General features: G+C 34.5%; 2 protein-coding genes across 4 annotated transcripts in view; one reads left to right on the top strand and one right to left on the bottom strand.

The window, feature by feature from the left end:
• Positions 1-27,401, bottom strand: part of LOC122570295 (myb-like protein X) — a 95,634-nt gene that overhangs the window by 7,169 nt on the left and 61,064 nt on the right. The window lies entirely within an intron of this gene.
• Positions 861-5,617, top strand: LOC122570299 (BTB/POZ domain-containing protein KCTD9). 3 transcript variants are annotated; one of them, XM_043732422.1, is made up of 8 exons: positions 861-1,373; positions 2,265-2,386; positions 2,470-2,655; positions 2,785-2,945; positions 3,100-3,326; positions 3,417-3,746; positions 3,834-3,961; positions 4,028-5,617. In XM_043732422.1, the coding sequence occupies exons 1-7, from the start codon at positions 1,323-1,325 to the stop codon at positions 3,948-3,950; spliced, it is 1,194 nt and encodes a 397-aa protein (XP_043588357.1). In that variant the 5' UTR covers positions 861-1,322; the 3' UTR covers positions 3,951-3,961; positions 4,028-5,617. The 3 variants fall into 3 exon arrangements, with proteins under 3 accessions (XP_043588357.1, XP_043588356.1, XP_043588355.1); XM_043732421.1 differs by having other exon boundaries at positions 862-1,373; positions 3,834-3,971; XM_043732420.1 differs by having other exon boundaries at positions 863-1,373; positions 3,834-5,617.

Genomic DNA, 27,401 nt, shown 5'->3' with positions numbered 1-27,401 from the left:
CAAGTATCATAGAATAAGGTAGATATTGAAGTCGATAAAATATTTTGTAACAAACATGGGAGAGTAAAAGAAATTAATATTGTCACGTTATCGCGTGAATTTGCTTTTGGTATGATTATGTGAAGTTGGTTTCGATAATTTTTACCTAGCTACAAACATCTATAAACCGAAACGAAATTTAAAATTGATTTAATATATGACTATGTGTAAAACAGATCGCTTATAAATTATTGTAGCACAATGCGCTTGTGAATTATTGTAGATTTTTATACATAGTACAGCATAGTATAAATCGTATTGCTAGGTATAATAGTGTAAGCTGCAAGTAACGAGTGATTTTAAAATCATAAAATTTTTGCATCCGACCGCACACACCGCAATAATATAGACAGTTCTCGACACTCGCTAGTGAAAACCGCTCGAATATTGAATCGTGAATAGCTATGAAAAATCAACATGGTAGACAAGAAAGTTCTCATTCTGCGCACGTGTGACATGATATGAATATTTTAGACAGAATCAGAGACACTCTACTCATTTCTGTTTGTCTTGCAAGAACGCGGACTTTATTGACCTTCCATGTTGATTTTTTACGACTAAAAACGACTCAATTTTTGGACGGTTTCCCTAAGTTTCGGTATATGAATGCTGAGATTTGTTTATATAATTGTGATTTAGCGCTACAGACAGAAGTCTGTGTTCAGTGTTTTATGGGCATCCGAAACAATCTTAAAGTCCGCAAATTTCATCAAATCGAATATAACAGCAGAGAGGAAATTTCCTTTGATAACAGTATAATACATTCACTTAAATTTGCATGCTTTCAGTAATAATAAATCACAGTTATTTTTATATTTAATTAAAGTTAATTATATTTAATTGAGATAATTAGATTGTTACATGATACGAAACATTATAAAGATATATTTTTAAAATTTTATCTTGGTAATTATCAAAAAAGCGGAAATAAAATAGTTTAGATTTTCTATAATGTATCAATGCCTGTAAATAATCAATTAATCAATCAATAAATCAAAGCCTGGTAATAATTTTTACCTAAATTATAAATTTCTTTATATGCAGTTATGAAAGCGTCGAAACTTTGCACTTAAGGCCTTTTCTCAATGAGAAATTTATGATTCACGTTTAGTTGTATGGTATTAACATCTGAAAAATGTATACCTCAGATCTTACAGCCATTTTTAACATGGCAAGTTGTTCGGTGTTAAATGCAATTTGTTTGTGATTTGATTTTATTTAGTATACTAATAGTATACTAATACTACTTTTTTTATTATATAAAGATTTACAGCTTTCTAGTTATGAAGAGGGTAACACTTTTTGTCAATGGCACCGATGTTTCAAATGGCAAGGTGGCTGCGATTTTATTCATATGTATAATAAATTTTGATTAATTGTTTACATTTCATTTTCAATTAATTCCTTCGCATTATATTTGTTCAACTTTTGCTTTATATCGTAATTAAATTACATATTATTTTATTTTTAATAATATAAATTTATATATTACATGATATACTTATAGAGATATTAGAAAAATGTTGCTACATATATATGCTGTATGTTTATTACATAAACAAAAAGTGTATACTTGGAAATTATCTTTTTTTTGGCGTGGACAGCTTTTTAGGAGATTTTTATATTTAATATTCTTATAATTTCTTTTTGTTTAAATAAAATATTTAATCTTCAAAATATATATATTTTTATTTGTATCTAAATGTGTTAGTAAATTTTATTAATTATTGTTAATTAATGAATATTAAATATAAATATGGTTTATACATATTTATATTTTTTAGTTTTTAAACTGGAGACGATAATATTTAAATAAAATCTTTAATAAAGAACAATTGAAATAGTATTCTTATAATTTCTAAAACCCATTTATATTTTTTGGTATTTAATTTTTATGAAAGATTTTTATACTTATTAAAAAATTTATATAGTTAACAATTAAAATAAGTATAAAAAAAGGATTGTAAAAATAAACAGAATTGCTGTTTTATAATATTTCTATGTTATAGATGATAAATTTATACTCATGAAAGATTTAATACATTTTATGGAGAAATGTAATTTAATTTTACTTGTAGGATAGAATTTATATAATTATATCTTTTTGTTTGACCGAATGTTGTTACACGTAATAACAAAGTTTTTCATTCAAAATTGATTTAGATGGTTATTTTAATGAATTACAATAAATTTTAGATATATAATTTGATATGTATTTGTTTTAGGTATTTATAGTAAACAGTTCATTAGATGAATTGCTAACAGCAGCTGGTTCAAAATTTAACATTACTGCTAAAAGAATATTTAATGTTCAGGGTGGAGAAATCGATGATATCAATATAGTTCGGTAAAATAAACTATATCAATAATCAATCTATCTTTCTATTATGTTCATAACACACATAATTTAGCAGAATAAACTTCTTGCAGGGATGACGATGTTTTATATGTTTCATGTGGAGAAGATTTTATTCCAAAGGATAAGCCTTGTACTCGAAGTCAGATAAATCAGAATTCGGTTAATTCAGAATGGATTACACTGAATGTTGGTGGAAAGTATTTCACAACAACCAGAGATACTTTAACAAAAAAGGAACCAACGTGTATGTTGGCCAGGTAAGCAAATATGTTTAATTGATTTATGGTCTAAGCAGAGTTGTAATTACTATATCAGAAAATGTACTGGTACTGTTTTATTGATTTTTAGTTAATATTTTTGCACATATTTATAATACGAAAACACAGAATGTTTACAGATGCTACAGACACAGAACAAAGAATCTTACCTAGTCGACAAGACAAAAATGGTGCATTTTTAATTGATAGGAGTCCCACGTACTTTGAACCATTGTTGAATTATTTAAGACATGGACAGATAATACTTGATGCCAATGTGAATGCAGCAGGTGTGATATTTAGAATGTTTTGTAACTTATTAATTTGTTAGTTGTATGAGTTTTTGGTGTGATTATGATTTAAATAATTTTTCTATTGAATATAAGATTTTTCTTCTTTAACTGTAATTTTATTTGTATTTTTATATATTTCATTTTTTTTTAGGTGTTTTGGCAGAAGCACGTTTCTATGGAATAGAAGGTGCCATTGATATATTGACTGCAATGGCAGATGAAAAAGAACTTCAGAGGAGTGGTTTGGTATCCTTTACTCGTAAAGATGTACTTAAAGCAATTATGTCAACACCTACAACTTCAGAACTTAGATTTCAAGGTGTTAATTTTGTTGGTGCTGACTTATCAAAGTTAGATCTCAGGAATATAAATTTTAAGGTAATTAGAATTATTTTGGTGTTATAATAATAAATTAAGTTTATGTAAATAAATAAATGTAGTTATCATAAATTTGAAATAATATTTCAGTATGCAATTATGCGTGGCTGTAGTTTAGCAGGTTCGAATTTATCTGGCTGTTGTTTTGAACGAGCAGATTTGTCTTATGCAAATTTACAAGGTGCACAGTTAATTCGCGTAAGAATGCTGTGCGCGAATTTAGCCGCTGCCGATTTACATTCGTGTAATTTTGAAGACCCTTTAGGTGTACCCGCTAATATGGAAGGTGTAAATCTTAAAGGTGCCAATCTTGAAGGCAGTATCATGGCTGCCGTAAATCTTAGGGTGGCAACGTTAAAAAATGCTATTTTAAGAAACTGTATTCTTAGATCAGCTATATTAGCTGGTGCTGATTTAGAGGTACTACCTTATTAATAATTATTCTTCTTATAATACATATTTCTTTGTTTTTTTATGATACAAGTAAATTATTTATATTTGTTACAGTGCTGTGACTTATCGGGATCTGATTTACATGACGCGAATTTAAGAGGCGCAAATTTCAAGGATGCTGCATTCGATTTGATGTTAACGCCATTACACATGTCTCAAACGATACGATAAATGTGGTTTAGGTTCTGTGATGTAAATATTATATTTATTTATTTCGTAGAATGATTTCAGTAATATCATTTTTATAGATGTACGATGCATTTAATTATTGTCACGCAAAATTATTGTTGCATCATAAATCTACGGCCTACCACTGCAATCGACGGTTTAACGGATTCATGATTTCTATCTATAATCTTTGAGTGAGAATATTTACTTTTTTGTAAGTTAAGGATATTAAGGTGGATGAGGATTTTAATTTCGAAAATTAATGAGGGGCATTTCCGTCGATTAATTGATTAATTGATCATATAAATTATTTATAGTATTTTATCTAAATAAAATACTATAAATTATTTATAGTATTTTATCTAAATAAAATACAAAATATATTTATTTTTGTTCATTGTATAATAGAGTCATAAAAAACACATTTATTCTTTTTACATTCTCAGCAAATATTATAAAGTAACATGTTTGTTTTACATATTAGTATATAAATTTTGAAGAAATTATATTTTTTTTAAACATACAAAAAGAGTAATATATATGTATATATCTGTATATAAGTAGCCACAAACGCACTTAATAGATTTTAATAATTTAAATGGAAGCAATATGAGGTAGTTCTCTTTATAATTAAAAACTATAAATATGGTACAATTTTTGTGTTAAATTATTAATATTGATATAAATACTGATACAGAAATGTTTCTGCAAAACAAATGTAACAGATACATCAAATTATCATTTTAATATATAATATTCAAAATAATTATTTCTGTTGATTTTTAAAAATAAATTAATATTGATATACATATCTAAGATAAATTTTTAGCAAAAGCCAATCAGTAGGTTGAATGTTTCAGTAAATGCTTGTATATGACGTGGGTGTGACGTTGTATTAGAAGTGTGGACTATTACATTTGCTACGTTACACATTGAGCTCGGAAGTGTACTTTAAATGAACGTATCCCGATATAACGATAGGGTTTTACAGCGTATAATACAATATATTTTGTAGATATCAGATTGTGACTTCCAAATAGAAATATTTCATACTGTAGAGTCTCTGTAGGATAATAAATTAATTTCCTTGTAAATTTCTATAAAAAAATAATAATCGTGGTAGGTATGGTTATTAAAAATATACAGATAGATCTTTAAAAAAGATATTTATAATTTACATAAAAATTAGAATTATAATATATTTATTGAGTACATTTTTCCATGGGATTGCAGGAGCTTTATTTTAGTATATGTTTGATATTTTTGCAATGTTTTTTGTAAGAAATATTTTTTTAGAAAGATTTTTTAACAAAATATTTTTTTTCACAACGTAGAGTTTTCTTTTTAATTGATAATAGTGGTAGCACATATGTGTATTAAGAAAAGGTTCTCTCTTCATTCTTTTATACATGTTTTTATGTAGGTGATTATTAAAACATTGTCAAGAATAATATGATTGATACTGAATTAAACTGCTTCTTCAATTTAATTAGGAATTCTACAGTTCCCTTTCATACATCATTTTTTTTCTTTTTATTAAGAAAATCTTTCTCTCAAATATTTCATTCTTTTTTTCTATTTCTTTCTTCATTTAGGAGCTTCTTATTTTTTGGCAGATTTTTATTTTCTGACATTTCTTTTTGACTAATTATTTCGATACAGGATATGAAATGGCTAGAACATTTTAAATATTACATTAGACTATTAAAAATATTTCATGATATCTGATTCTTTTTTAGAGAATTTATTGTTTAATACATAACAGAAAATTTTGAATAGGATTTAAAAAGGATGATAAAAATAAAAATAAAATAATTTTATAACATATAATAACAGGGAAGAGAAGCTGAATTTTATTTTAAATTTCTTATATTTTTCATTAAATAAAATGAAAGAATTAGGGCCAATATGCACTATCGACTAGTAGCTAGCGACCACTGGATTCATTGGAGTATATGAGCCCGTACGCTCTTGATCGTCGCAAGCAGCGAGTTTCCAGCGATCACGGAAATATGATCGACGTACTGGTATTTCGTTAGACATGGATTGCCTTTAAAAAATATGTAAATTTCTTTCATATGAGGTTCTTGCAAGAACGTACCCAAGGACGTATCCAATATTTCCCTTTTCCCCTTTTTTTAAAATCAACTTTATAATTATAACAGTTTCTTCGGCATCCATTCCGTTCGAGCATTTCTACAATGCTAACAACTTTTGAGTTTTCGAATTGATGAGCTTGGTCGTCGAGTCCATTCGCATAGTTCTTGGTCATCAGGCGACCAAGTGCGTAATAGCCCTTATTCATATGATTGAAGTTTCCTTGCGTATTTTTTGCACCTCACAACGAAAATAATAATTGGTTAAAGTAGAGATAGATTAACGTCAAAACTATTAAGCCCGTTAAGATAACAATCCAGTACACATGTTGGTGTTTGACCCATAATTAAATTGAAGTCCGTATTTGGTACGTTATAAAATTAAAAATGTTATTACTAAGGAAGCAAGAAAATAATTTGTTGATAAAAGAAGGAAATAAGAGAAACAGAAATACCTGGCAAGGACGGGCAGACATAGAATCGTGAATTATAGAATTTGTTAAAACATTGAATCCTCATACATGGGATCCTGCTTCACCAATGCCTAGTTCAACGAATCCTGTATCCCAAAATCCCAACTGAACCAAAAACTTTCCCAAATATGCGGAGATCATTAATAACTGCATTTTTCCTAAAAAGGACCAAACGATAATTTTGAAGTTAGTAAAAGGATTGTCCATTAAAGATTATGTAAATGCTATTGGTAGAATAGTGGCATCTCGTTCCACAAGATTTACTTCACACACACGAGTGTGCATTTACCTCGATTCAAAAGAAAAAGAATTAGTCGGATTATTTAATAGACAAGTACAAAAACTTTTCATCAATAATATAAATGTGAAAGTAAGGTCACTGATCTATCCGTTTCAACGAATTATTCTGTTTAATCTTCCATTATTTCGCATGAAACTTTAGGAAAAAAACAATCACGTCTGAACTACCTCCAAGATGTCCCTTTTAAGGGTTAACCTTCAAGAATTATGTTTTTCCCGTATACCAAGCTTTAGGAGGCCCGGAAGATACATCTAAAATTTCAGAATCCTTTATTGTTACACGTGGAGAGACTCAGTATAGAGTATTCATAACTACGGATAAGCCTAACTGTTTCTGCTGTAATGAAGAAAGACATATTACCAAGCTTTATCCAAAAAGAGAACATGAGTACATCTATTTATTTCTCACTAAGGAGAATAAGAAAGTAAGTGAATCGATCATATCGGCACAGGAACCTCTTGCTCCTTCGGTAACAGAGAAATCGATTTTACGACATATTTCAAACAATAGAACGCACTCTACGTGCACAGAAAGCACCAATATTACAATTATCCAACATTGTTATAATTATACAATATTACAGACATTGACAACACAGCTACGCCAACACGCCATTATCCATAGTACATAATACTATACCAGTTAAATCATGAAATAATACTGCTAAGTAAAAAATTAAAGTCGGAAAGGCAGAACAAATCAATGAAACGCTTGAACTTGCTAAAATCCTCGTCAACGCCAACTAACACAGAATGCCACTTAATGGCGACCAAGATCTCTTGAAAATGCTTTTGTATCAGAAAATTGTTATAAAATAGGTTTGGGGTTTGATATTTAATTGATTCACACAGATTAGTTTTGTATGCTCTGTGTTTCACCACCTTGTACAGCCATTTCACACACCGGATACTCAGAAAAAACGTGGCGAACGGGGAAAACAGAAGAGAATCGCAAGTAGTCGTACCAATTCTGTATGTAGGAACTAGTGATCATACCAACCTGACATTTATCTCAATAAAAATGTACTTGAAATTGCACGTAAGTAAACACACGACACGTTGGCCTTAATTATGATGTTGAAAGAGATATCTTCATCTCAAGGTAAAAGCCATTAAAAATAGATTCCGCAGAATCTCAAAAAAACTTGCAGCTAGTCCACCAAATCCATAATCAATTCTTAGTGACGCTTCAATGTCAACAGATTGCGAATCAGATTATGAATTTGACCAAATATTCATAGTTCTTTAGATCAAAATTCCCTAAATAACCAGTTATACGAAATGCCTATCACTATTATACAATAGAACTCTAATGGTTTCTTTCGCCGTTTTACCTGAACTAAAGATCCTAATCAATAAATGCAATACAGATGTCATCTATCTTCAGCAAACCAATTTTAGACTATTATTAAAAGGAACCTAATTAAACTATGCAACTGCAATTGGGAAAATATTGTATTCCCAAAAGTGTGGGAAAATGTCATAGTTATTCCAATTGTTAAATCTGGTAAAAATCCAACAATGCTAGAGTGCTATTAATCTATTTTACTTACTAATATTATGTGCAAGGTAATGAAGAAGCGTATCAATTAGACCGTTGGGTTTTCAAAGTTAGTAATGTTCTATCTCCATACCAAAGTAACTTCAGGTATTTTCATTCGACGTTTGATCACTTGATCAGCACAGAGTCCAACATATGTAACGGATTTATATTTAAACACGGTATTAGCGTGGCCAGATCATTGGTAGCATTGAAAAGGCAACGACATGGTATGTAGGCAATGTTTACTAGTTGCTTTGTGTCCTTGGGATTCACAGGGAATCTTAATTTTCATTGAAATGTTCAAGACTCAACGCATAAAAGTGCAGTCCAATATCTTTGTAGCGGCATTTGACAACACAAATATCGTCACTCGACACTAACTACTACCAGACGACAGCAGCGCGGTGGTTAGCGCCTTAGGTTGCGAACGTTCGGGACTCGGGTTCGAATCCCGCGACGCCCCCGTAGTTCGATTTTTCTTCCACGATTCTTAAGTAGGAAGAAAATACAGCAGTAGTACTCCAGCAGCGACCTCTCTACAGCCAGGAGCTATCACTATTAATACGACATATCCGCCTCATCTTATATTACAATCTTTAGAAATAGAGGATGGTGTTCCACGAGGATCAATTCTAAGCGTTACGTTGTCCCTAATTGCAATTAACGAAGTAATGTCACTTATATCATCCCTAACAAAAGTCTTTCTTTCTGACCATTATCGCTAAGGTAAAAGTTCTAAAACAATGCAAAAGATTCTCTACAACTTACACTAAATAATCTCTATCTCTATTTCTGGCTACAAGTTTTCTCAGATCAAATCCCAAGTTGTTATCTTCACCAAGCAGAAAAAACAATGTAAACGTAAAAATTATATTTAGATAACGTTAAATATTCAACTGTGTTCGCGCCTGCTATGTGACTCGTCAACGAGAGTCGTAAATTCTCGTGTCAATTAGTATGAACACCATGAATCAGAAGAATTCCCTGTCTCGATTAAGATGATAGGGATATTTAGATAGAATCTGACACAGGGTTTTAAAGTTTAAATACAGCTATATATTTCGAAGACTGAATGTGCGGATGAATGTTAAGTATATGCGGAACGGTTTTAGTCTGTGTCTTGTGCGGATAACTGAGTGCAAGTGAAGTATCGATGATGCAAAAGATAAAATACACTACGTGCCCCAACGTTTAACAAAAAATTGAACATTCTAACATTTAAAAAATCATATAGTAGTAGCAAATAACTGGAGAGCAGACTATGAAATATTTATTAACATGTATAAGTCATTCATCAGATCCAAATTGGTTTACGGTTCAATTATCTCTACAACTCATCACGCCCTTTAACCATTAAAACATTTGACGCTATCATCCACCATTTTGCATTGTGAACAATTATAGGAGCATTTAGAACCATATTCCAAGACTCCTAAAAAAAGCCAACAAACCTCATCTTCAAATCAGAAGAAAAATGTTTAGTGGCCAAGCATTCAAAATCTCAACAACGTCCAGTAAATCTTCTTATCATGTCGCCATCCGAAGTCGATTTAATGTGAAGTATCTTGAACAGCAAAATTACCCGAAACGATTCTACGATGGAATATATGAAATAGTACAAAATTTAAATATTAAATTTTCCAATATTAACTCTAGAAGACTTGAAATTACCACTTTGGACGATGCCGAAACATTGAAGTCAACCTGGAGCTCTCGATTTACGCAAATTCGACACAAGTCCGCTTTGACTAATAATTACCTAATAAATACCAAGACTACAGTCCCATCCATACTGACGATTCTAAAAAGGAAATAGGTACAGGGTATGTAGTAATCACCTCGCAATCTATTATTAGAATGAGCTTCCCTGTAAGTGCCAGTTATTCCATTTAAATATAATAATTGACGAGATCTTTGCAAGATAGAACCACCACTAAAACGCAGCTTTCATATAGACAAGATAAAAAACCTTGTCAAGTTCTTAAATATAGCTAACCTAATATCAAAAATTATATAAAATATTACAGTCGCTAAAGAGAGAAAAAATGTAACAGGAAGGAAAACTACTTCGCTGATCCATCAGATAGAGCAGATCCTGGCCTGCTTATGGATAGGCGGGAATAGAGGTAAAGGTAAATTTGAGTAAATCAGAAAGGATTCTGAGGAAAGACAGAAATTCATGACAGAAATGAGCAAGCTATTTCGTCCTGCTTGAGCTCTTACAGTGAAAGCTAGGGAGCTGAATTCCGTACCTAGAGATTGGTATTTCGCAAACCAGCCTCTCTGGTTTGAATTCCTAAAAATGTTGAGGGAGCTTTAAGATTAATGTTAACCGGATTTGCTATTTCTGTATACATTGATCTGACCTCCCTACAGTTTGGATATTTTATGTACATGTTTGGGATTAATTTTCGAAGTAGTTGCGTGAAGTTTATGGTCATGGTCGAATATGACCACTTAGCGGAGGGTATCGAATTAATCTAGCATATTAGTATACTGTGGATATGAAATCTCGTGAAGCCGCATAAACGAAGTATCTTTCGGTGACAAAGTGTTGACTGCTGCGAGGCTAAAGGAGAATAGAGGAAAGTAAAGTACATCGATCGAACGATAGTGCCACATACTAAAGCCACAATGTGGCCGCGATTAAGTTGCTTTACACGCGGCTTCACGGGTTCTAATACGGGTTGTAATACACAAGTATACATATGAGTGGTTTTTCATTCATTTGCTAGTGGGAGTAGAATACTTTAGTTACGGTGATGCCCGCTAGAGGCGCTGAGTCGGTAGTATTGGTAGAGTGATGATGAATGGTCGAAAATGGTCGCGCTTAACGTTAGACGGGAGTATCGACGTGCGCACTCGCGGACATGACAATATTTTATTGAAGTGTATTCTAATATAAATGTTTGAAGTAATGTTCGAAAGAAAGGATCACATTTGTGGTAAAAATACAAGTTGGTCTGCATTTCATGGTACAAATGGTGCCAGGAAGATTTTGTGATTTAAAGTAAGACGAAAATCAAGAATAACAAAATTGCGCAAAATTGAGAAAGTTGAGTTTACAAACTTGTGGAATATACGTAACTTTGCTTAATTCCCAGCTAGACAAGAGTAGATAATCAATAGAAGGTTATTCTGCGTATGAAGATAAGTCGAAAATGTACCTAGAATAATTTTTTTTAGAGAAAATCTTTTAAATAGAAAATCGAATTTGAAAATTTGCTTAACACTGGTTAATTCTTCATTAACATTATCTCTTAAAAATTCTTAAATGGCAAAATTTTGTTCTTGATTTTGCGTTCTTCCATTCATTGTAATGTGTTACATTGCATGTAACTTAAACGTAACAACCGACAAATTGTTAATGCTTTCAAAGATGTTTCTACTCGGCTGTAACACACTTGTCTTCGATAATTATGCCACGGATAAGTGCAGTTACGAACTATTGCGAGATTCGTGGAACGTAGGTTCACCGAAGCTCTTGTGGTCATAAATTGCCGCTAAATTCCTTGGAGAATCGGTAGACTAGATATACATTTAATAATCGGCGTTGGGGAAAAGCCTGGCGCGTGTAGAATGTTCAGTCGAATTAAATTTGTCCGTGCCACGACTGTTTGCAGTTACACGAGACGCGTCGATGGGAGACTACGGTCGCAACTTGCTCGCGGAGATTTGTCCTAATCTCGTTTACCAAAGTCCAGAAACATTCGTCAGGCTGCTACGGAGTTACCCACTACCCAGAGTAACGAAATCACTTTAACGAGGCCATCGCAGACGCTCCTCAGGTTGACTATTTCTATTCTGATGGGAATAAGGTTTATTGAAAGTTGCTCTATTCTTTCTCTGTGTCCTTTATCGACATTGAAGTTTTTTGGTAGATTTGGAGGGTTAGGTGAAAAATAAAGAAAGAAGGTGAAACTATTATAACTGGGATTTGATACCTTAGCCAAAAGACGAAGAATTCTATTCAGCTATGGGAAAAGATCATAATAAAATGTAAAATGAGCTTTTTTGAAACTTTCAATAGTTATGATTATGTAAAATTTTAATTCTATGCAAAGAGGTAATAGAATGTAAGAATAGTATCCCAGGATTTAACAAGTCAAACTTTATTGCATAGGGAGTTTGGCTACAGGTGTAAAGAAATTTGAGGGATAATTCTTGAAACTAAAATATAATGAATATCAAAAATAAAAAATTGCGTTTTTGGCTTTGTTTTTTAGTTATTGACAATTAAAGATCAGTCGAAATATCCCCGTGAGCGAGTAAACCTCCTTACACGAACGAAATTAGGTCAGCCTAAACAGCGGGATGCTCAGGAATCCTCAAATTGAACGATACATTGGCAACAACTTATCTCGTACAAGTCGTAGAGGAAAATATTATATATATTGTATATATATTATATATATATATATATATCATTTGTTCTATGCCAAAGCTAAGCTAATATTATAACTTCTAATATAATAAATTTTGCTTATATTAAATTTTAAAAATACTTCGTAAAAAACGAAAATTTAAATTTGTTATGTTTCTGTCTTATGATTTTCTATATTACATAATCTTATGTTTCTATATTTCAAAATTAACCAATTGATTAAATAGATTAGTTTCGTCTAATGGAAGATTTTGTATTGTGTAATTAAAAATGTTGTTTTCAAGATATATGTAAGAAAATAAATTTTCGATACTTGCTTTTTTGTTGTTTCGATATGAAAAGGAAGTTATTTTAATATTATATTACGAATTACGAATTACTAAATTTCGTACGTATTTAATGCAATTTTAATTGTGAAAAAATGTTATTATGAATAATATTTTATTAAATTTTCAAATCATTCTGATTGCGAATGTGGTGGTGGCAGGAATACAAAACGAACTCCCTGATTCTCTTTTGGACACAAAATGTCCCGGCACACTTATTTACTAGCGATTTCTTTTGTCATGCGATAAATGACTCGTGTACGGGGTCACATTTGAGACTTCTTTGATGTCAAATTGCTTCGGGAAACGAGGCTGCTAACCATTTTACCTAGTAGTTCAACTGTAGCTTAATTGTGCCACGAAGCAGGTCCCTCTATACCTTCACTACGCTCCTGAAACAGGGGCTCTCAGGATACCAAATGAAAATCTCGCGAAATTGCGAAAACGATTATTTTCTACAATAAGAAGTTGCTATTCAAACATAAGAAGAATTTAAGGAACGGTACCAGATTTTCATTTTATTATAATATTATTGCTTGATTTGATTTTTAGTTTGCTTTAACCTATGAAATATCTTTTGAATTGAAATACCTTTCCTATTTGGACTTGTAAAATATCCTTGAATTGTTTTACTAATTTTATGCCTGAAAGTCAGATTGATCGATTCTTTTTTGTCATTTTTTTAGTAAAGCTATTTATGTTTTAATATTTATTTTTATTCGTTATTGTCCAATAGAATATTAATAATTATTAGGTATTTTTTGTACAGAGGTGAATTTTTTTACATAATTCAAGAAAACTAGCTTTATATTGTATTTGAATAATTTAACATTTAAAGCTTAAATTTAGATTTAAGAGATAAGGAAAATAAGAGGGAATGCAAGCCGGAAGCCATCCTAAATTGAAAGGAAGGATTTATGAATAACAATAATAATATTAAAATATTTGGTACTAAAATATGATTTATGATTATATGATTTCATTTTATTCAATATGGCAAATTTAATATTAAATTATAAATTACAATTATTCTCTTTGTTTCCTACTCTTTGCAATAATACAACAAGATGTATTATAATTGACAACGAAATAATTTGTTATATTTCTACTAAAAATTTTATGAGGATTGATTGGATGTTATAAAGCTTCAAAACATGCTGCAATTGTAAAATTATTCATTAGGATATGAATTATGATCATTAAAAAACAGTTTATTGATAAATAAGTATATGTGATTATAATAAATCGTGACACAAAAACTGTATAAAAATTCTATTTAGAAATAATTATTATAAATATGATTTGTACTAAAGTATAGCCGTGAGTCTTTCAAAAGCTGAAATGATGGTATACATTGTGTGATGTGAAAATTTAACAATCATTTGGATATATCGTAGTCAATATCTATATTTTTCAATAGGAAAAATAAATCTTGAACATTATTGAATAATTGAATTGAATTGAATCTTACTCTTCCACGATATAATAATTACAAATGAGTTTATGAATTACTCTATATCTTTTAAAGTAATATTTCATGTGTTTGTTATATGATTTTTTATAGTGTCTTTTAATTGTAATTATTTACTAGCTGTACTCTTTATTGATAATATGCAGTAATTGCATTTAAAACAATACAAAAACTTCTTAAAACGTTTTTATAAAGTGATATTAGAGGTTGGGGGTAAAAATTTTATCTATTCTCAAATAGTATTAATTCCTTGGTAGCCAGATAAATTTTTAAGAGAAATACTTTCTTCTTCTTATATTTTATTATACTTTTAATATATTTCAAATGATACACTTGAGATTTCTAAGTATATCCGAAATTTTCTTTGTTTTTTGATTTTTTCCCTAGAACACAATATATTAGATACCTGGTTCTATTTTACATTTTTCTGTATATTCTAATCAGTATTCTAATTAACATATTCTAATCTTCAGAAATATTCAAATATAGGTATTCTAATCAAAGTTAATATATATTTGTAGTATCTCAAATTAATATTATATCGTTTTTTAATATTTTCTTCTAATCCATGAAGTTTTTAACAGAAGCTTTACAAGAATTTCACTCGATAAATAAACAGGATTTCTAACAATCTATTGGTATTGTTATTTTTTATATAGGTACTGCTTTTATTTTACCTGTTATTATTTATTATCATTACTAAGGGTTAAGGAAGGCGAAAATGGTGAACGGAGAGAAGGAATGGGAGAGGGTGCAGAGAGAGAGAGAGAGAGAGAGTGAGAGTGAGAGAGAGTGAGAGTGAGAGAGAGTGAGAGTGAGAGAGAGAGAGAGTCAAAGGTGAGGAGGGAGGAGGAAAACCGAAGAAGGGAAATAACTAGTTATAGAAAACCAAACAGAGAAGAAGTAGGGGACAGAGACGGAAGTTAGAAAGACTGTTGCGGATAATAACTGTAGATATTTGTAATAATAAGTTATCTGCAATATTAAAAAGTTTTAAAAAATTGTAATCCAAGCCCTATTTGTAATAGTAATCCAAGTATGTCAGGCTGAAATAAAACTATCTACCTATTACTATTATTACTTATTATTTATTATAATACTACTTAATGTCATTACTGTTATAATAATATTTATAGATACTTTTTTATATGATTAATACTAATGATAATAATAATTTTTAAAACTATTACTGTTCCATAAAAAATGAGAGCTAAAATTCCTTTCTTCTTCTTTCCATTCACCTAACAATTCTATCGATTATCCCCTTCTACCCACATTAAACCATAGTTAATTCTTAAAAAATATCGGAGTTGCTCGATTTATCGTTACGTTTAACAATCCGAAAACTTACGCAGGCAAGAGATCGCAGCTCGTGCCGCTGAAAGGAATGAAAGTTGAGAGCCGCAGTTGTGACGTAACGTTAAATTGGAGACTCTATATTCCGGCGCACGAAATTGCATAGGTTCACTAAATAGTGGCACTTTAGCACGACCTTCTGCTAATAAGATCCTTCGAGTGATACTCGACTGGCGAAGTGTTTAAAGTTGAACGTTAACTCAGATACCTTGTTATCGGCACGCGTTTTACTCCTCCTCTCGCGCCACCTCCGCTAGTTTAGATTCGGATCAGTACCGAAATTGTATTTATAACTTTCGTCGTCGAGGGTGAAAAAGGGAAACGCGACGGAGGAAAAAAAGGCAGGAACGTTTTTCAAGGCGCTTTATATTCGCTTCCCAGCCATATTAGAGATTTAATGCACGTAACGTACGAATGTGCATTACATCGACGTAATTACAGCGTGAAAGAAGTAGGGCAGTTTAAAGTGCACGACGGGGAAAAGTGTTTCAAATTTTCTTTTATGTTTAGATTTTCATTGTGCGTTTAACGGCATCTTCCGTTGTTTAATTTATCTTTCGGACATTTAATTTTATTCGTTCTACTTTTCATGTGTACTTTTTCTACATTTTTCTACATACACCGTACCGTATCTTGCGCTATTTATACTATACTGTGTAGTATATTACATTACATTTATATATATAGTTATATTTTATATATATATAAATTTATTTATTATATTAATATTTATATATGTATATATCTTTCTATAGCTCACAGTAGTTTCGTACTTTTTGTAAAAGTGCAGAAAAAGACAATAAAAGGAGCAGCATCATTAAATGCTTTCTAATTAACAGTCGAATCTCGCGTTATCCATAATTGCATATAAATCTCGCTACCTTTTTATGTACATGTGTATATAAATTATATTATACGTTCTTTTTTATTTAATGATAATGTTTCTCTTCTCGGGATACATGGTTCTACATAATTCTGATTAACATAAATATTATAAAACACAATAAAATAAGAAAAAGTTACCGTTTTACTAACATAGCAAATCTTTATTTTCTGAATTCATTTTGTCTTTCGTGATTTTTGCTTTTTTTCTCGGTTCATCTGTTTGTCTTTCTCCTTCCTTTTCTTTTCGATTTCACGTATTCATTTTATTACTTCGCCTTTCCCCTCATAATTGCTTCTTTCGTTATTACTTTATCATTTTAGACTCTTTAAGTTTCTCCCATATATATCGCTATGATAATCCATATACTTTTTCATCCCAGTATCTATTTCCTACATATAAATTATATAAAATTATTATATACATTAAAATTAATGCAAATTGTTCGAATAATAATGTAAGTTACTGTAGATTGTAAATGAACTTTATGGTTGGATAACGTGAAATAAATTAAAATATAATAAAAGTAAGATAAAAAATTCATAGATTGCTACCACGAAATGTTAAACATCAAATTTTTCAATATCTATCTTTACACGCTGTTCAAGAAGTCTAATTATCCATCATAAAAAACGTTTATACACGATCTTGCAAAATAAGATTCAAAGCACATACTTCACATCGCGTGATTCCATTCTGAAGTGCACCCTTTACGTAACTTCACTATGAAAGTGCACCTTAGATATTCTATAACAACGTGGCACATTCTTGCAGGGATACGATAATATGAAATGCCATAGCTTGCATGTACGTTGCTACTTCATATAGGTATTTTTCATATTATCTATACTATCTTGCTTTTTATTCCTCAATTTGGACATTCCTTACATATTCCACATAAATTTAAACACCCTCAAAAATACGTTGACTTGCAAATCAAACTTTTGTATCATTCTAAATTATATTATATAAAGTGTCCTACAAATTATATCCGAAAGTGAAGAATAAAAGTTTTCTTGAAAATAAAGAATACGATATTTCTCTTGTCTTATTAATATAATCGCCGTTTATTTGTCACGTGTCATAATTTCACAATAAACTAATAATATATATTTAGTTTTTAATAACAATATTACAAATTTCATTGTTAAATAAGTGATAAGATATACGTACCTTTCCTGATGATCAGACAATACACTTAATAAATTTTAGATCTTATAAGTAATCTGCTCTAAAATATTTAATTAAAAAAAACCACTATTATCCCAAGCATTTTAAGTTACCCTCGATTATAAAACAAGTCATTTAATTTTTTGCTAATTATATTTTTTATTGGTTGTAAATTCATTGGAAATAGGAAATACCTATGTTAACAAGGCATCTGTAGTTATTAAATATCTACATTTACTCAAATCTATTAAAATTTATAACTTTTTAAATAAAAACAGTATATACTTTAATTTACAATTTTGGTATCCACTTATTTTCAACAAAAATTTTGTTTTTATCAAAGGAAGGCTTTTTCTTATAAAGATATCTTTTTCCTTAAGAAACTCTTTCCTACGAAAAAACAGTTAATCTTTCCGTTAATTAAATAGAAAAAATGTTAAATTTATTTTGAATCTATAATGTCCTTAATCCTTTTCGACTGTGATATTCCATTTGAAATCATTAATTTATTTAGTATCTGTAATAATCATTATAAACCTGAAAATTCGATATGACGTAGCATCGTAATAAATTGAAATCATTTATCCTGAGATATGTTTTCCATCAATTTCTAAGTTTTTCTGCTCTCTAAAGCATAAGAAACAACTACTTGCAAAAAAATATTTGTCATTTGTGAGAAACAATTCAAGTCTGATGTTATAAAGAAAATTACATTAATAAGAAAGGGATAATATTTTTATCTATTAAACGGGTTTTTAATTATTTCGTTTACTGTTTCTTATAAATTTAAAACAAGCAACAAACATAACTATACATAACAAAAAAATTAAACGATTTCTTTGAAAGTAAAGGGGCAAGGAAACTAAATATGCCAAAACATAAATGTAACTTTCTATAACTAAATATTATAGTGCAGATTAGAGCAATTTGATATTAGAGTAAAATGGCAATATGTAAAATTGATTTTCATCATCCCAAATTAAATTCGAGTTAACTTTTTTTAATCTGTGGATCAGACGAAAAACATTTTCATTTTATCTGATAAAAAACTTTTCTCTTTGGTATACATGGTAGACCACCGGTGACTTATGTACTGCTACAGAACTTCTTAAAAGATCGCTCCGAGGAACGTCCTGAAGATTCGATTCATCGCATCGACGTCCCCTGGCGACGAGGGTCGAGGTCGGAAGGTCAGGTACCGTTCGCTATTTAGAGCAGGACCTTGGTGCCGTTCTTATCTTGAGCCGTGCGAAACGAGAGTGCCAGGAGAAGGAAGGGCCGGAGGGGAAAAAATGGAAAGAGGTACACGCGATGTCGTGTTGGGTGGGCAAAGATGCAAGGGAAAGTTTCCCGGGCAAAAGTGGTCACGTACCGGCTTTGTCAGACGCCGCCAATCTCCTCGAACGATCTAGCCTCGAAAAATCCTACTTTCTTAGGCACGCTGCTTTCCGTTTCTCTCTTTCATTTCTTCTTTTTCTTCTTTTTCTTTTTTCCACGACTTTCCTCTTCGTGAAAGTCATGAATTCTTCGATTTCTAGCTTTCCCATTTTTTTTTTTGTTTCAAATAATTTTTATGAAGAAGGTATTAGATCGATGTGGTGAATTTTGTATACGATGTCTGGAATTCTTTTCTTCTTTATTACTTTATTCTAATTAAACAAATAAGTAAGTTTTATAGTTCTTATGAAAGTAGGAAGCATTTAAGTCATTATCCTGCTGGTTTCGGAATTGTTTAAAAAATATGAACCGTCTAAAAGTATTATATGCACATCTCAATTATCGAAGATACAGACATCGCCATTTTGGTTTTAATCGTAAACAATTATTCTTCTTTATTTATTTTTTATGTTCCTTGAAATGTCGTTTTCTCAAATAAAACTTTAACCACATAAAACATATTCTATTTAATTGAAATAATTTTTATATTTGTGTGATTTTCCTACTAGTTTTAGGATACATAAATTCTTTGAATGTATTACTTTATATTCTCTACATTTTAATGTAATTTTTTATTATAATTCCTTAGCTCTACAGACGAATGAATGCAATAGTTTTGTTTTTGTTTTATAAATTATCAATGTTATAAACGATTACGAATGTTCGAATGCTTTTATAATAATCTTTTCGTCTTTTATTCTTTCAGTACGTCTCCTGATTATTATCAACGTTTAAATTAACAGAACAAAGTAGAAATATTTGGATGAATAGAAACAAGAATAAATAAAGGAAAAGTTATTTGATAATAAAAAATACGTATTTGAAACACTTTACTTTATCATAAAATACTAGTTAAAAACTTTAGCCTGAACAAGTTTATTGTCAGACTACAGAACATTCGAAAATTGTTGGTGATCGATAACCATTCACGTTCTCCGGTTTCATATCCGTTCTAAACTGAAAATCCGGCATGCTCCATCAAATCGTGTCACCCGATATAACTACATAATCTGGCTCATCACAGCCTATTAACAGCGTGGTTTGTCTTATGGGTATAGCCTGTTGCGGGATTGATTGTCGGCAATCTATTTCATCTGCCTTAATTTTATTTCGCGATACATTTTGCTACGAGACAGTTTTTTCCATGACTTGGTTCCATTATACTATTTATAACAGAGAGAAATTAAGAAAAATGAAAATCACTTATTATTATTAATCTATTATTAATATAACAAATGTGAAAATAAGCGTTTCTACTTTTTGAAATTGAAAGTATATCCTTGAATTTATTGATTTTAGGATACATATTGATTCCACAGGGTTCTGTTTTGAGACCAACGTGGTGCTTCACCGTCCCCTGCCCCTGGACACAGGCATGGTGTGTTACGCCAACGACACGTTATTCCTGGCCGGAGGACGTTAGCGGCGGTGTCTCGACATTGCGTCTCAGCGAGCTCGCCCTCGCTTGCGCAGCGCGTGCAATACGCAGGCTGGGCCCTCAGGCTGTCGGGGTGTCTTCAGCCAAGTCTGAGGCTATTTGGTTTTATGATTGGCGGCGTAGGGGGGATCGGCCTGTGTGTAAACGGGCATGATGTCAAGGTGGGGCTCCAGATGAAATATCTGAGTCTCACCATCGACAGTCAGTGGACGCCTTTTGTGGCTTGCTGCCGAATATCGGTGGGGCCGGAGTCAGAGTGCGCCGACTATACAAGCGAGTCGTCCGGGTCCTGTATGGGACTCCGGTGTGGGGAGGAGATCTGATGGCGAGTCGTCGCAGTTTGCTTGTTCTGAGTAGCGTGCATAGGACGACCACCATCAGGATCATAAAGGGATACTGGACGATATCCTATGCGTCGGTGTCTGTTCTGGCGGCGTCTTCTCCGTTCGAGCTCCACTGGGCTCGGCTTGGGATTCCTTCCCCGTCGGGCAGGCGGCCCCAGATGCCCGAGAGGAAGCTAAACAGGAGGTATGGGAGCGGTGGCGCTCCGACCTACTCGCCGAGGATCAGGTCTGGGGCCACCGGGCCGTTAGGTCGGTCCTTCCGAACTGGGAAGTTTGGAGGAACCGTAGTGGGTCACGAACACCTGTCACCACTGCGAGGAGGGCAAGTTTTGTCCGGCGTGCGAAGTATCCCCGACGTGCCCTACGACTTGCCATTGGCGAGAGTTTGGCCGCCTCGTCAGTCGTAAAAGCGATGTTGAGGGGGCAACAGACGTTCACAGCCCGTTCCTATTGCGAAGAAGTAATACTCGCAAAGAAGCGGGCAGAACGGGAGAGGGTGAGTACTTCTCATCCTTCTAAGGTCCCGCGGCGAAGGGTGGCTTTGCGCCGCCCTAGGAGGTCATAGGTCACGACGAGGAGGTTCTGGGTCCTCCTCGGACTTGCACGACGGCCCAGGGGATGACGTTGAGAGGTGTGGTCCCTCTCAACGCCCAAATTAGAGCTAAGGTATGGCTCCCTCAGAATGGGAGAAGACGCAGGAGTGCTCCGGTAGCAATTCGAGAGAGGTTCCGGGGCACTCCTGTTAAGCGTTAGGAAGGCCATCGTGGGGTTTTAGTCAGTAAGTCTGACACTATCCTGCCGCTTCCCAGAAGAGCGGCGGGATGTCCATGAGGATTTCCCCACGTATAAAAAGAAAAGGATATATATTGATGAAATATTTTTCGTCTCTCTCGGTAAGTACTATAAACTCACATTTTTAGTGTGTAACACTCTATGTTTCACTTTCAAAAACAAGAGACATCAGAATATTGCATCTGCAAGTAGAACTTAATATTTTAATAATAGGTCACGCCAATTGACATTGTGTTTATTTTCTCTGTTTCCTCTTATGTTTTAACAATATTTATGAAAAGCATTTATTATTTTATATAAAATGGTTAATAAATGTTATATGTTCTGCATAAATTTGTTAAATTTTACTATATTAACCGTGTAATATTAATAATTTGATGAAGAATGTATATAAGCGCACATCACTCGAGAAATTCAATTATTATAGAGATCAAAATATCGGCATTATAATATTTTATCATTTAAATTTAAAACACAAATACAATTTATTATTCTGCTTCGATTATTACAGTTGTTCGATTATTACACTTATTATACAAAGATGTAAAAATATATGTAAATATTTATATATTTTTATAACATATTCGTACAAATCTATCATTCACTCAACTATCAATCAATGGTATGAGCTATTTATTTAAAAAATAGCTACGATAAAACGGCTGATAGAATTTGAATAATATTAAATAAATAACGTAGAAATAACAATCAAAACTTCTTTGATATATCTTTCAATTTTTATATAAATATATTGATTAATTTGAAAAATACGATTTTTACAAGATCATTATCCACAATAAAACCATTTTGTCGATAACACGCTGTCATATAATTCATTATCGCTTAAAAAAAAATTTGCAATTCAGACTTACAAAAAACATACGTATGTAATGCTGTCAAAAATTGGTGATGGGCTCAAGTCTGTTGCAAGTAGATTCAAACGTTGATCGACTAGATTCGAACTTTTTATAAGTATTTAGAAAAAATACTTGAATCTAAAGGCGATTGATTCGAATCCTCTACTTTGGGAAATAAAAAAGGTATTCCCAATACCTGTAAATACAATCGTACACTGGTCGAATAAATTCCAAACTTTATGAGCACTTTAACAGAAATTCTTCATTCATTTAAAATCATTTTTTTCGGTTATCATGATTAAGTAGTTACAAGTACAAACCGTAAAATAAAATTTGTAGGAATCCTGTTTATCGTTTGTAGTATTGTTTAATTCACCTAAATTTATTAAAAGAATTCAGTGGAATGGCAATGCCTTACTGATACTCATGATTCGATATCTACTTAAAGATCATACAGCAGAAATATGAATAGTCCACTTTTGCTGATTTTCTAACATTTATATTCTTTGGTGGCTAAAAAAAAGTATTGCAATGCGAAATATTTGAAGAAGGGATTAATTTAATAAATTTAAAGATGTGAGCCTTTTGGAAATAGATGATAAATTCACGATGTTTGGTAAGAATATTAGTATAATTTAATTAACGTCACCTATAATATTCTAAAATGTATTTACATATAATTATTTAAATATTTACATAAATGAATCGAACCTCTTACAAGATATAAAGGTCATAATTAAGAAACATGTAGAAATATATAACTGGCGCCGGTGGCTGGCGCGGTGTACTGGTGGTCCGAGGAGATTGCCCGTCTCCGCGAGGCGTGCATCCGCGCTGGTGTTGAACAAACTCCGTCCATGAGCGCCTCCCGCAACGGAGAGCATGGACAATCGGTTCCTGGAGGAGGTTATCGGCACCCTGTTTCCGGGAGCGGCGAACGAAGAAGGGGAGCAGGAGCCTCAACCGCCGGAGGAAGATCCACATGACACCGCGGGAAGTTAGAGCCCGGAATCGAGGGTCACCGAGGGAGAATTGGCTGAGGCTGTCGGGAGGATCGGAGCGCGGAAAGTTCCGGGTCCCGACGGAGTCCCGGCCCACCTGTGGAAGGATGTCGCCGGGGTCTTAGCCCCGAGACTAATGCGTCTGTTCGACGGATGCCTGTCTCGGGGCGAATTCTCCGTTTCGTGGAAGGAGGGACGCTCTCCGGACTCGCCTCCCGCCTTTCGGCGGGTGTGTCTTTCACACGAGGCTGGCAAGCTGCTGGAGAGAGTGGTGGCATTTGTCCCGGAGTGTTCCCGGTCTGCACGATGGCCAGTTCGGCTTCCGGAGGGGGCGGTTTACGGCCTGTATCCGCTTCCTTGTCGAGGAGGCCGAGCGGCGTGGTTACGTGGTGTTGGCCGTGTCGCTAGACGTGGTCAATGCCTTCAACAGCATTCCCTGGGACAGGATATGCCGGGCTCTCGAGTTTCATCGGGTTCCCGCATACCTGCGGGGCGTAGTCCGTGCGTTCCTCCGGGACCGTAGTATCGTCTACACCGTCCGGGATGGAGGGATGACTGGGAGGGCGGTGTACCGCGTGGTCCCGCAGGGTTCGGTGTTGGGTTCGTTGCTGTGGAACATCGCGTACGACAAGGTGCTTCGGGTGCTGATGTCTCCGGACTCGGCACTGGCGTGCTACGCCGACGACACGTTGGTCCTGTTCTGAGGTACGGCGTGGAGCAGAACCGTCCGTCTGACGGAGCTGACGGTGGCCTGCGTGATCGCCGAGATCAAGGGATTGGGGCTGAAGGTGTCCCCTGAGAAGTCCGAGGCAATGTGGTCTTGTCGCGGGGCCGGTCACGGGACGTCTCCAGCGGGTTATCGTCTGAGCTTGGAGGGGGCTAAAATCGGGGTCGGAACCAGCATGAAGTATCTGGGCCTGACTTTCGATAGCCACTGGACCTTCGGCGCTCACTTCGAGCGCGTGGCACCGTCGGTCGAGGCGACGGCGAACGCCTCAGGACGTTTGCTGCCTCGACTGGGCGGGCCCGGCGTCGGAGTGCGCCGGCTGTACGCCGGCGTGGTGCGATCGAGGCTCCTCTACGAAGCTCCGATCTGGGCGGAGGACCTGATGGACAACCGTCGCAGTCTTCTAGCAGTCAGGGGGCTGCACAGGACAGTGACCATCAGGGTAGTGAGGGGCTTACGCACCATTTCGGCGGCAGCAGCGGCGGTGCTCGCCGGGTTTCCCCTGTTCGAATTGCAGGCTCTGAGATGTCGCGAGAGTTATCTCCGCACTTGGGGTCTGTCGGGCGGGGTTGGCCCGGTAGGCGCCGACCTTAGGGTTCGGGCTCGGCGGGCCCTGCTCAACAGATAGCGCGCCAGCCTCGATATGAGAGCGGGCACGCCGGGGCTAAGGGTCCTCGAGGCCGTCCTTCCAAACTGGGACGTTTGGTTGGACGGTGGCAGGCCTCCCATGACCTACAGGGTGACGCAGGTGCTCACCGGACATGGGTGCTTCCGTGAGTACCTGCACTGAATCGGGATAGAGGCGACTGCGCGTTGTCACCTCTGCGATGCGAGCATGGACTCGGCGCAGCACACACTGGAATACTGCCTGGCGTGGGCGCTGCTGCGCCACGACCTCATTGTTGAAATCGGATGGGACCTCTTGCCGCCAGTGATCCTCGAGGCATTGTTGGTGAGCGAGAGAGGGAGGAGGGCCGCGACCTCCTTCTGTGAGCAGGTTATGCTTCGGAGAGAGGCTGCGGAGAGGGTGAGGGTGCGGGACTCCCACCCCGAGAGGATCGGCCGGCAAGGGCGCGGCAGAGGCCGTGGACGCGTTTCAGCGGGACGCGCTAGGTCCGCCGTGCCTCCGGTGTGATTCAAATTTAGGCGCTGGCAGCTCAGCGACTCGGGGCCGCCAAGCAGTCCGGTAGGGGAATCAGACTGCCTTGCACGGCGGCCCCGGCGACGAGACGCGGTGTGACATGGCCGCACACCGCTCCATTAGTGGATGTATTTTGTGCCGGGGGGGGGGGGGGACGACGGTGTGTCGCTCACACCAGTTCCCGGGCCTCTCTCGATCGCAGCCGGGACGGTCATCGTGGAGGTTTTAGACGATTGGAGTCCGGCACTACCACGCAGCTTTCCCCAGAAGCGGCCTGGTATTCGTGCGGATTTCCTCCACGTTAATAAAAAAAAAAGTAATATATAACTAATGTTACTAATATTTCTTAAACGTTTAAGAAACTGACAAAAACACGTATTTAATCCCAAAACAAATTGTAAGTTAATTTTGATATGGAATCGGTTAACAATATATTGAATTTTCTTGAATATTGTTTTTCTATAAAAGATGGAAAATGTAATTTATCGTATTTTTTACCTGTGGCCTTCATTTGAAACAGGTTCGATTCATTCAGACATTGAAACAGTCATAAAATTTATAAAAATCTATACTTCACAAGTAAAACCGGTAAATCATTATACAGGGTCTGGTCGAGCAATATGTACTTGAAAGTGAGCACAGGGCATTCTTACGGAAAAGTAAGAAGAAAATATATTATAGAATAAAATTTTTTCAACTGGGGTTTAGTTTTTGAGAAAAACGAGTTTGAAAATTTGTATAATAGTATACTTGAACTTGATTAATCACCGATTGAGAATGGTTAAACAATTAGCAGAGCTAATCAAAGGTCCGTATTCTACATTTTATATGCGAAAATAAGTGAAGAACGTGAACCAAATTTTTTCGTTTAAGGCTTCATTTTTAAGAAAGTGCATAAAATGATAGGTATTTCAATTTATCTTTCTCGCTTAAACAAAGCATCTTACGAATTTGGAAATTTTATTCTACATTTTTGATTTATTTTTACTAGTAAAATAATTTTCTCCCGATTTTTACTCCTATCCAGTTCGGAAATATCCATGTTCAAGTATATATAATAAAATTCCAAACTCTATTTTCCTGAGAACCAAGCGTCACGTGAATAAATTTTACCCTATATCTTCTTATTCTTTTATAAAGAAACTTGACTGCTTGTACATGTTATTCGGCCGGGCCCTGTATCTTCCGAGTAGCATTCGAACCTTATGAAATTAATCTTGGCTATTGGGTATTATTCTGATTTATAACTATTGTATATACTATTATAAACGTGATACTAATGCTATAAATTAATGGGAACGTTAGTTGATCCTTGTAAAAAACTGTACGATCTAGGAAATGAAATGCTGTAATCATTACGGACATCAACGTTCGCGCGCCAACGATTAAAAGGAAACGAACTGAAGCAAAGAGAACGGCGCTCAAACGGTGTACAAGGCTATATCCTGATTAAACAGACTGTAACAATTCATGGCCCGTGAATTATCTCGTTCGAGATTTTCGCGTTTTAGCAGGGTCGTTGTCGTTTTTACGAACCAAGAAACTTCTACTTCTGAAATTATGAGACCGTGTGCGTGCGCATCTATGTAATTATCCCAGCACAGAGTTACCGTTATTTGTGTCAGAGATTTAAAATTCCCTCATTAGCTAACAAATCCTTTCTTTATTCAGCCTTCCTTTCACTATCCTCGTTCTACGTTGAAAACAACGATAAA

Source organism: Bombus pyrosoma, linkage group LG8, assembly GCF_014825855.1.
Source record: "Bombus pyrosoma isolate SC7728 linkage group LG8, ASM1482585v1, whole genome shotgun sequence".
NCBI lineage: Eukaryota > Metazoa > Arthropoda > Insecta > Hymenoptera > Apidae > Bombus > Bombus pyrosoma.
Note: the sequence above shows the minus strand (reverse complement) of the source record. Positions and strands in the feature narration are given on the sequence as shown.

What these genes read in the sequence shown, in the direction of transcription:
- LOC122570299 (XM_043732422.1), top strand. Translation starts at nt 1,323, where the DNA reads ATGAAGAGGGTAACACTTTTTGTCAATGGCACCGATGTTTCAAATGGC. An exon ending in CCAACGTGTATGTTGGCCAG is followed by an intron (nt 2,656 to 2,784) that starts GTAAGCAAATAT and finishes ACGAAAACACAG; the next exon opens with AATGTTTACAGATGCTACAG. An exon ending in TGCCAATGTGAATGCAGCAG is followed by an intron (nt 2,946 to 3,099) that starts GTGTGATATTTA and finishes ATTTTTTTTTAG; the next exon opens with GTGTTTTGGCAGAAGCACGT.